We start from the raw sequence: 11,770 nt of genomic DNA, 5'->3' as shown, positions 1-11,770 counted from the left end.
TGCATGTGTTCAAAACATGAATTCTTGTAAATTCTCCTAAGGAGAAACATATGCAGCGATACAAGTAAAAATTAAGCAGTTGAGTTATTAGTTCCTTTTCTTGCCGTAAAAACTATAATGTTAATTTATTTAAACGAAAATTCAAACTTTAGATCTGTATCTTGTGCTAGATAGTCTCAACACATGAACCGAAGATCTTATTAGTAGTGTTTTAACGTTCACTAGATGGCAAAATGAGACATATATTACGAAACAATGGAGCGCCGATCTTGAGATTCTTGAAGATTTCTAAATGCCCCATGACTTATTTTCTGTTTTGAGTTATGATGTCTTGCAATTTGCAACGCTGAAATACATGAATTTGGCGTAACGTATAACAAGGTTGGCTACAAACTGCAAGCAAGCAAGCAAGCAAGAACTAGTATTTGCAGCCCCCTTTAATTTTTATCTTCTTCTATAGTGGGGTGACACTGTAAGCTTTGCATATGGAGGTTTTTTTAGTTGATTTTTGAACAAATGGTTGATATTTTATAAGGGTTTTTTTTCTTGCATTGGCAAAGACGATGAACTAAACTGTTTTGCCATTAGCTGTTTCCATGTATAAATGATCCCCCATAAAATATATTCATGAGGAAGACCACTGATAGGGATGTCAATGAGGCTGACTGCAACAAAACCCACCCTGCCCCGCGAAGCAACCCACCTTGTTTAATAAATGGGGCGAGATGGGGCAAACCCAATGGAGGTAGCGAGTCAAACCTCCTGCCCCATTGTCCTTTTTCTTTTAATGTGGAAATAAAATAAAATTTCTTAAGCTGTTAGATAAGCACTATTATCTAAAATAGTAGCTCTCGAAACAAAATTCAAAACTAATTAAAAAATATAGGGGCCGTTCGGTAATTATAAAATAAATCATATTTTGTTTATTTTAATAAAAATTTGAAAATAAAATAAAAAACAATGTTCGGTAACTTTGTTTTTGCTCTTGGTTTGTTTAAATTTTGATTAAAATTTTGATAACAAGTTTTTCTTACTTTCAAAATTTTTTCAAACAGTTTTTTTCTTTTTTTCCGTCTGTTCACATCATTTTTTTCTTCCTCTAGCCATGAGAGAAAATAAGTGTGCATGTGACTGGTGACTTAGAACCTCGTCGAATGGTGTTGGTGACTTAGAACTCTATGGAAGGGTGCCAGTGCTCATCGGTGGTGGTTCGCTGGTTGCCGGAGGTTATGGTGGTGGTTTGTTGTTGCCGGAGATTATGGTGGTAAAGCATAACCAATTTTTTATATTTTAACTTAGTTGTTTATAAAAATCAGTACTATTACTAACATATTTTTGTTTTTGATAATTTAGAAAATAAAATAATTTTATTTTTATTTTTATATTTGAAGAAACAAAAACATAAAAATATATCCGAACAACCCCATAATTATCAACCTTCACAAAAACATATTCTAATGCCAATTTTTACTTATCTTTATAATATAATTGTCTTAGCAACAAAATAAATTACTACTAAGACTTTTTAAACATCCAAATTAAAGCCCTATTTCTATTATTGGCTTTGTTTTATTTAATAATGTAAATAAGTATATGGGTTAGGTCACTGACCCGCCCCGTCCTGTTTAATGTGGGGCTAACCCGCCCTACGGAGCCTTGCCCCCACGTCCCATCTTGCCAACCCTAACCACAAACTGAAGAAGAGGAAGAAAGTTAGTAGTCGTGACACCATTAATCTACGAAGACCAAGATTGAGCTTTAAGGAAGTAAAAACAATGCTGTCTTCTTTACACTAATATCAACATTGAATTATTGACGAAGGAAAATATGTTACTTTTAAATGTATTATTTTACCATGTAACTGCCAGCACGAGCCATAGATTTTTACTAAAAATGGCCCCACTTGTACGAGTTAAAGTGAAGCACTTCTCAAACATACAAGAAAATTAGACAATTTCTGATGAATACGCAAAAGCATTTTCATTTCACTATTTTGTGTTTGCTGCTATATACATTGAATCATATGTACATTAGCACCTGTACTAGCTTTGTATCAAATTTATTATGATATAGTCTATATAGATGAGAAGAAAAATTAAAATGAAGTTGACAAAACATAAAAGATCATTTGTAAAGTGTGAACATAATCATTATGGCCAAGGGAGATAAATAAATGGTGGAATTGAATTGGGACAACTTAAGAGAATTAGTGGTCAATTATAGAAAAAGTCACAGAAAAGAGAGAGAGAGAGAGAGAGAGAGAGAGAGAGAGAGAGAGAGAGAGAGAGAAGTGATAATGGGTAGAGTGTCCCATACACGTGGGAGTCAAAATCATGATTGATGAGGCTAAGAAGCCAGCTTGGGAAATCTAGGATTATGTTATGTACACAGTGAGTGGCAGTTCTAGAAACGTTGTTGGGTAAGTGTAAGTGACGTCTTTGGGAACGAAGGGGGACATGGGACCCCCACAGTGAATTGCATTATAAGAGTTTCTTGGCCATTGTTTTATGGTTGTTGAGCTAAAACCCATTGAATGTGACAAAATATATAGAGTACATGCATTGTACGCGCGCCAAAAACCAAAAACCAACCAAACCAAACCAAGCCAATATATATTATTAGGATTCCTCCTCTTTCATTGGCGCATTGGTCCCTCCATTTGGATTTGCTTTGGGCTACCTCTGCACAATTTTGCTGTGTCTTCTTCAACACCAAGTCTGTGTCATGGTCCATCCATGCTCCTCTCTCAATTCATTTTGTTTTGTTTTCTAGCTCTTAAAATTTTCTTTTACATATCTTTAGTCTTTAACTGGGGAAATCTTAAGGTGCTATTCAAGGTACTAATGACAGTTTTGATTGAACCAGCTAAGGGCAAATGCTGTGTTATACAGTGTATATGACATCATGTTTTTATATGTCCAAAAGTAGAAACCACAATTTTATCATCAAACAACCTGGAAAGTTTGTAATACTATGCATAATTTGAGCTATGAATTACGCTATATATGAACACTTTTTTTCTTTCACCAACTAATGTAACATATTATTATTTTTTTTTAAAAAAAAAGGTAAAATAATCTGGTGTAAGACATCCACATCATAGGTGAAATGGATTGAAATTGAGGAGGATAATGCTAAATTAAGAGAGATTCGGAGTTGAAGATGGTCCCATCTCACAGGCTTCCAGCTCCACTATTTCGATTTCCCATGTGGGAGACGTCTATCCAATTAGGTGTTCAACCAATAATATCACGCCACGTATGAACAAGAGCGTTATGTTCACGTGTGAGCCGTAGTAATAATGGAATGAAAGAGTTCGGTGGGTCCTACCTTGGCTTAGTTACAAGGGACCACACACCACCAAACCAATTACCAATGGCAGCCGAGCCGAGCCGAGCTGAGAAATAGTTAAAACATCAAAGCTTAGCTTAGCGTTATCTGAGCCGACAGCTCATCTCCCGCTAGCAGAAAGCCAAAAATAACGCGGGTGAGAGCAGATTATTCAGAACTCAGAAGTGAAGGCATTTATTGAGATTTTGACATTTTTAGAGCAATCAGATAAATGGACCACTTCTTTACCGACCAGGCCAGGCCCAATACATTGGGGGCCCACCAGATGAAGCTAACTTTGGTTAACCGTCGGGATGTAATGTGATGATAAGGCTAGGTTGGGAATTTGGATGTATTAATATTCCAAAAAATATAGAAAAACAAAATCAAATAAATTTGAATGTGATTTTGAATAATAAAAAAAAGACAACTTTGCAATGTCTAATTCATAGCAAACAAACAAGGAAGAATATTTTTCAAGAGTCTAATTTGAATGATCCACATCAATAAAAAAGAAAATAATAAAAATGATAGTTGTTGGAGAAAATAATTATAGGATTTTTTATTTGTTTTTGTTTTGATTTATGTTCTATAATTGAATCGTCACGAACGAATGCCTAATGTTTGTAAGATAATAATAATAATAATAATAATAATAATTTGTCAATGAATTAAATGTATCTATTGAGTTAAATTAATGTCGGCTATAAAAAACAGGTGGAGACCCCAATTGATATCAATAATTTCATAAAACGATAATACACATCTTATCGCTTGCACACACAATATATGAAAGTCAAAGTTTTAGAAACTCGATCTTTTTTCTTTTTAAATTTTTTTTCATAAATTTTAAAAAAATCAGTAGTAATAGTTAAAAATGTTTTCTTTAATGTTGACAAATATTAAACAAAAATCCATCCATGCATGATCAAATTAATTATGGCACATTGTTTCATAAGACAATATTCTCTACTTGAATAGCAAATAACGGTTTTATAATTAATTAGTTGGTTAAACGTTGAAAGATCTAATTAATAATTATTAAAGCACTAGAGAAATCATCGAACATTCTTCATTTATGTATAAAACTAAATATGTACGTATATACTTAATCAATATTTTGTAATACACTATTTTTAACAAATATATATATATATATATATATATTAATTGAATATGTAAGAAACGGTAAGAAAAGTGAATGAAACTAATGTCATGTAAAGAAAAAAAAAGTATTTAGAGAGTGAAGACAAAAGAAAATTCTCAATCTCGCCATTAAGAATTAATTGTCCAGAGAATTACAGAGATTTAGACCACATGATCACCAACTTAACTTCTCTGATAAGTACAGCAGTCCGAAAAGAGAGAGAGAAAGACCTATCAATACTAAAACAAAACATGTGCCAGCCTTTATGTATATTTATATATATATATATATAATTTATTCTCCAAATTCAAATATAGGGAAGTGAGAGTAGTAATTGTGTTCAGATTTTTGTTCAAAAGAAGAGGGTTCATTCTAAATTTGGTGATTCATCAAAGCATTTTTTTTGTTGTTGTCAAAAACTACTGAAGGAAACAAGCAACAAAGGAAGTTCAGCCTAATGGTAGATCTCAATCTCATCATCCAATAATATTATTTTTCATCACTCCTATTCATATCATTAATAATTATAGATATATATATATATATTGAGTTGATTTATTAATTAATCTTACACTAGTAGCATGTGTTAATCTTACATTTATATATATAAACTAATTAATGTGGACTGGTTGATGATCTGCAGGAGGAGAAGGGGTGAAGAAAAACATGAGAGTTGACAATAAGAGGTGTGTGTTAAGCAAAAATTGCTATGGGAACCCATTCACTACTACTGTGCTGTAATGATGGGTTGCATGTGGGTAGGACTCAGAACCCAGCTGATATCCATCTCTTTCTCTCTTTCTCTCTCTAGCAACTCTTCTCATTTTATAAATTTATTACTCATTAATTATTATAGAGGAAAATATATAAATAAAAAAAGTTATTACTCAATAATAATAATAAAAAAAAAGGGATAGAAAAGATAACTAGCTAGGTTGCATGATGAGACAAAATTGTATTAGCAACTTGCTTTTGCTTCTGCTATCTTCTTCTCTGACTGCCCTTATTTCTTGCCTGCCATCAACTTTCATTATCTAAACTCCCACTACTAATTTTTATGTTTCAAAAATGGATATATATACATTCCTAATAAAAATCAAGTATATATATTTGCAGGTCATTTCCAGTTTTTTTTTTACTGTCGGAAATTGTACTTTGACCGTTTACTATATACATATTATATATATAGCTGCTGCCTTTTCTTTTTGTGCTATACTAATATAGTACTACTTCATTCTGTTTTATATATACTTACACCACCTTTATATTGTTCTTCAAATTACAAATGAAATCCTCACATAAGAGGTATAGCTATAGCTACAGCTTTTTTGAACCCCCAAAAAAAGAAAGTGAAAAAAAGAAGCCTATTTAGCTTTATAAAAAGTGAGTTTGCTCTTTACACACAGCTGAGACGTATCTTATTATTAAGACTATAGCTAATAATTGAGGTTTACAAGGTATATATATGGGTTGGCGTCAAATATAATGATGAAGGAAAGTACTGTAGTAGAAAGGTAGAACAGTAATGGTTATGATTAAAACTATGATTAATAGAAATCTTTTTATTTTATTTTTCTTAAAAGAAAAGATAAAGCGTGGTACTGTAAAAGATGCTCATTACTCCAATATTTTTACTACTGACTACCACTTTATTATTCACTTTACAGTGTGCGCATGGAATGGCATAAAAAACCAAAAGGAGGTCAGAGCTTTCCCCCCACTAAAAGAATACAAAAACACACACACACACACACATATATATATATATGTATATTAAATAATTTAATTATTATTAATTAAGATACAAAATGCTACTCTGAAATCTCATGCTCCCCATCTGCAAAAATATACTCTTACACACCCACCAAACTGACCAAAAAGCCTTATCTTTTTCAAACCCATTATACTCTTTCAACTGTTCAAAAATACATATTTTATTTGGGGGGCTTCCCTTTTTAATTTTCATATCACGATACATGTTATACTAATACCAAATAATATTACTATATTTCAGCTTTCGTTTTCACTATCTCTCTATATATATAAGCATGCCTGTGAAACGAACATAATAATACTATACCACTTTTGATCCTTCCATTGCAGCTCAAGGTACGTAGAAATTAATCATAAAGCTCTAGCTTTTCAATCATTATCTCTTTGATCGGTTTCGCTCTCCAATCCCAGTAATCAAATATTAATAAGCAAAGAAACCCAGTCTGTTATATCTTATCTCTAGTTTTCTTTCTATGATCAAAAAGTCATCGATGGAGTGTTTTCGATGATGAAATTTCAGTTTATAAAATCTTGCTGATTACATATTCTTCGAGTTTCTTTCCCTGTTTACAAGGAGCCTGACGTTAGCAATGGTTATTTGGTTGCTTCTTTTACAGTTTTGATGACATCCAATCAAAGATGGCGGCTTGTTGAATGTACAGACTAAGTTATACATATAAAACCAGAAGCTGAGGCATACATCAATGTTCGTTTTGAGTATATATAGCATCGAAGAGAAGAAACATTTAATCTCCGAACTTGCCCTGTTGTTCCTCTTTTGTCGTCTTCTTCAAGTGGCAGCTGGATCTCTTTCCTGGAATAATTATTGGTATGTCTGATAATCCTCGAATTTTGTGGTTTATATTTACTCAATAATGATTTCAGTATATATGATTTTTGACATACATGTACCAAACTGATATAGATGTAATATCACAGGTCATCATCATCGCAATCATTTTTATATATATATACAAATATTATTATTATTATTTATTTGTATGGCTTACATTCCTCCTTATTTCTCTGGTTGAAATTTCAGTTTTCAAATTGTTATTACTCAAAATCTTTGATCAAACATGGATTTGGGTTGGGATCATGGCACGGTACAAGCTGTCATGAACACATCTTCGGCCTTGTGGAGTAGTAATCATCTTGATCATCAGCACGAGATCGATGAAAGGTTCCTTATCTCCAACTCTACTTATTCGGCCAATAATAATAGTACTATTCGAGGCCCACAACTACTCCAGAAAACTACTCAGAAACTTTCCTCTCCCATGGTTAATAACTCATCATCAGCTGATGTTATCTCAAATTTGAGCTTCTCACATAATGGCCAAGAAGCTATGAGTACTCTTGTCAAATCAGGAGCACCACCACCACCACCGCCACCACCAACAACAAATTGGGGTCAAACTTTGACTTCTCGTGAGCTGTGTTCTTCACCTTATAACATCTATAATCCTTTCACAAGCAGCCGTTTCATGAGTAGTAGTGCTAGAACTACTGCTACTACTGATTTTGGAACCGTGTTACAGTCACAGCAGGTTGTTAGTAATACAGGAAAGGCTCCTGCGACGACGACAACATGCTCCGATCTCGAGTCGTTAGATTGTTTACTCTCGGCTACGAATAGCAACACAGACACTACGTCAGTTGAAGATGACGATGGGATTTCCATACTTTTCTCGGACAGTAGAAGCTTATGGAACAACATTGGAGCAGGGAGTAGCGCAGCGGTCTCGTCAGGGGAGTCTGAGAATACTAATAACGACAACAACAATGTTTCGAGAAACAAAGAAATGAATTGTCCGTTGACTGATCATCATCATCGTAAGGTTGACGAAACGGTTTCTCAGAATGTTTCATCTGATCGAGTAGTGCATATTATCCAAAGCCAAACCGAGATTGTTCATCACGATCAGTCCAAGTTGTCTGATAATCACAAGCCTAATTCTACAAAGAGAAGCCATGATCGTAATGATCATCAGAATTATGATAATAGCACGAGTTTTTTCAATATTCTCCAGAGTGATATTTCTCTGACTGCCAAAGAAGGTCAAGGCTTTCGTTTGATATCGGAAAGTGATTTGCCAAAAGCAAAGAAACCCAGATCAGAGAAACGTCCACCAAGCTCATCCAACATCAATTTCCAGCAGCCGTGTAATTCGTCGATTTCCAATTCATCAGTGGACCAGGAGCCGGATCCAGAGGCCATAGCCCAAATGAAGGAGATGATATACCGCGCAGCGGCTTTTCGGCCCGTGAACTTGGGCTTGGAGTTGGTGGAGAAGCCCAAGAGGAAGAATGTCAGAATCTCGACGGACCCGCAAACCGTCGCGGCGAGACAAAGGAGGGAGAGGATTAGTGAAAGGATTAGGGTTTTGCAGAGGCTGGTTCCCGGTGGTAGCAAGATGGACACTGCATCAATGCTCGATGAAGCTGCGAATTATCTCAAGTTTCTTAGGTCACAGGTCAAAGCACTTGAGAATCTTGGCCAGAAAATTGACTCCATGAATTGTCCTCCAACAAACATTGCTTTCTCTTTCAACCCTTCTTTTCCCATGCAAACCCATGTCCCATCGTCACTACTACAACTCCAAAACCCTAATCATGTCCACCACTACCAGAGTTGAAGAAGAAAAAAAAAACTAATTATTTCGAAAACCCTTTGCTAGTTATGATAACCTAACCATATGTTGCCCTTTAATCATTCTCATCATCATTTCATTACCAATGATTAACATTCCCTCAAAGCCACCTATTTTCATGTATTATTGTCCCAAAGAAAAGTAGAAAACTCAGTCCAAAGATCCAAATATATAAATATATATATATATTTATGTAATTTCATCATTACATCATCTGTGTGATATTACATATACAATCATGACCAGTCTCACCAACCGATTAAAAGACCGGGTCAGCAGGGAAACGAATTTTCACTACCGCTTTTGATACTTCCACTTTCATATAACATTCTTAAGTTGTCGTTTGGTGAAGAAATTATATGTGGGTGGAAGTAGAATAAGATAGAGGAGTGAAAATAGTAAATGTACAAAAAGTTAATTATATGTATATCCATGAGGGATGTCTGCCTTTTGTTACAAAAAAGCTAAGTAATTATAGCACCTATGATTATGATCAAGGGGCTAGAAAGTGATTTGCCACTTTAGACTTGTTGTATTATTTGTTTAACGGGATCAATGTACTTAAAGCTCACCTTTCTTGGAGATCTTTTATGGTGTTATTCTATATTTAAAAATGGCATTGTTTGGCTAACCAGTGCAAGAGACATTCTCTTAAACTTGTGAGTCCCAGTCAGTGGTCCTGTCTCCTTGATACAACCCAAAGCGTGCTCTTGAAAATCACCCCAAAGACTCATTGCTTAGCACATGTGTTTATACTCCTTTTCTTAATATCTGTTTCTTTATTTTTTTTTCTTTGCTGGAGATGGGTCTGTCATCTAATTCATTCCCCTAGCTCATTAAAAAAAATTAAGTGCAGCAGTCCGAGGATTAAGAAACTAATGATATTCTTCATGATGATGCTACTGATCGCAATGAAGAGTATTAATATTATTTATGTATATTGGCAGTTCTTCTGGCTTCAAAGGTATATAACCTCACTTCAATGCTCTCATTTGGCACGTGTAAACGTTCTAGGCACAATATATACGTCATTTTAAATAAATATAATCACATAATCCTAGCTTATTTGTTATATATCATAATCATAGAGCTAATGATTCCACTGTTATTATTATTATCATTTTTATTTTAGAAAAGAGAACCCTCAGAAATTATTCTCTCTATATATATTTTAAAAATAAAAAGATGATGATGATGATATGATCAAGATGTTCAGATTTGCAGGTCTTACTTAGTCATTGTAGTAGGAAAATTGAAAAAGTAGGGGTGTTAAAATGGATTATATACTATTTTACTTCTATATATATACATATATATTTCTTAAATACCTCCTTATTACCTCTTCCATTACCAAATGATGAGTTTATGTTTGATGAAATTAATTTTAATATAACCATAATACTTTCTTTTTGTTTACTTATTTTTTTTAATATTTCAAACACTATATAAAACTCTTAAAAAATATTATTTCACCATTTTGAATAAATAAAATTTAATTGAAATTGTTTAGAAAAATTAATTATTTTAAAAATAAAAAATAAAACAAGTTTTTTAATAATTTTTTAACTAAATAATTTATTTTAAATGCATTTACAAAAGATTATATTAAAATGTAGAATAATTTTGATGCAGTGAGAATAATCTAGAAGGTTTATTATGTATTTTTAGCTTAATTCTTTTATATATATGTTTTATTCTATTATGAATTCATATATGTTAGTGGGCTATATAAGATTTATGAGATGAAATGTAATATTGGACAATTATTGATTATCATATATTTTGAAAGAGAATCTTCAGAGAGAGTAGTTTCTCCCATTTTGAGGGTTTTCCCTTATTGCCATGGATTAATTTGCATAGGTTATGCTCAACATATCCAACCGGCTCCATCAAATTTTTATTCAATATTTTGCTTTATTTAACTAGATTATTTGAAAGATTTTAGAAAATATTTCAAAATATAAAAGTAATAAGTAAATAAAGTGTGATATTATTTGGTTAAAATTAATTTTGATTAAAAATGAGTAGTTCAAAATAATATTTTGTATTGCTTGGTAAAATAGAAATTTAGTATTATTATATAAAACATAAATGTGTAAACAGGTATTTGAGTAAAATTGATATAATAGTATATACCTTTTTGTATTATACGGAAAGAGAGGTTCTTGTGGTTAGAACATTTTTTGCTAAATTAAGCCATTCAGTTGTATAAAGAACCGGCCGGATCTATGGATTGGCTATAATTGTTTTTTTTTTTTTCATTTCAAAGTGACAACTCTTTGAATAGAGAATTGGGAGAGAGAGGTAGCTAATAACCAATTTGAGTGAGCTGTAGATAAGCTTTTTAAAACTTTTATTTTTGTTGGCTTTCACAAGTGGGAGATATATTTGACTTTAATGTAAATACGGTTGTTGCTTTGCTTCCAAAACACACCTTCGTTTTCATTTCTATATCTACATCATAATATCATGACATCTTTATTTATTTATTTATTTTTGGCACAAAATCATGCATTATAATGTGCACACTCTCGAACATACAATTATCATTTGTCTTTTCTGTCACTTCCATGTTAATATTACAGAAGCAACATTCAGCCTAAAATATCAAGCCGGGAAGGCTCTTTAAAAATGGCCCAAATTTGGGCTACTAAAAAGTTTATGGAGTATATAAGTTGATATATATAGTAAATGTAAAAATTCGACATCCGATTCAACATTTTTACCCTTAACTAATTTGAAAATGATTTACTACTTCTGTATTATGCATATTCATTGAAATGGAAAAACTAGATTTAAGAAGAACTTAAAGAAAATGTAAAAATATCACACACAGAAAATTTTACAATATTTACTACTACACAAA

General features: G+C 32.7%; 1 protein-coding gene across 3 annotated transcripts; it reads left to right on the top strand.

Moving 5' to 3' along the window:
- The first annotated feature begins 4,814 nt into the window (after nt 1–4,814).
- On the top strand, nt 4,815–9,490 carry LOC133794396 (transcription factor bHLH87). 3 transcript variants are annotated; one of them, XM_062231620.1, is made up of 5 exons: nt 4,815–4,937; nt 5,121–5,163; nt 6,145–6,179; nt 6,868–7,079; nt 7,293–9,490. In XM_062231620.1, the coding sequence occupies exon 5, from the start codon at nt 7,330–7,332 to the stop codon at nt 8,887–8,889; it is 1,560 nt and encodes a 519-aa protein (XP_062087604.1). In that variant the 5' UTR covers nt 4,815–4,937; nt 5,121–5,163; nt 6,145–6,179; nt 6,868–7,079; nt 7,293–7,329; the 3' UTR covers nt 8,890–9,490. The 3 variants fall into 3 exon arrangements, with proteins under 3 accessions (XP_062087604.1, XP_062087602.1, XP_062087603.1); XM_062231618.1 differs by having other exon boundaries at nt 5,121–5,235; XM_062231619.1 differs by lacking the exons at nt 4,815–4,937; nt 5,121–5,163; nt 6,145–6,179 and adding an exon at nt 6,268–6,586.
- The last annotated feature ends 2,280 nt before the right edge of the window (nt 9,491–11,770 follow it).

The sequence above is a fragment of the Humulus lupulus genome, chromosome 8 (genome assembly GCF_963169125.1).
Source record: "Humulus lupulus chromosome 8, drHumLupu1.1, whole genome shotgun sequence".
NCBI classification, from domain to species: Eukaryota; Viridiplantae; Streptophyta; class Magnoliopsida; order Rosales; family Cannabaceae; genus Humulus; species Humulus lupulus.
This window is presented reverse-complemented; position numbering and strand designations above follow the sequence as displayed.

Excerpts from the sequence above, each read along its gene's own strand:
- LOC133794396 (XM_062231620.1), top strand. The coding sequence starts at position 7,330 with ATGGATTTGGGTTGGGATCATGGCACGGTACAAGCTGTCATGAACACA.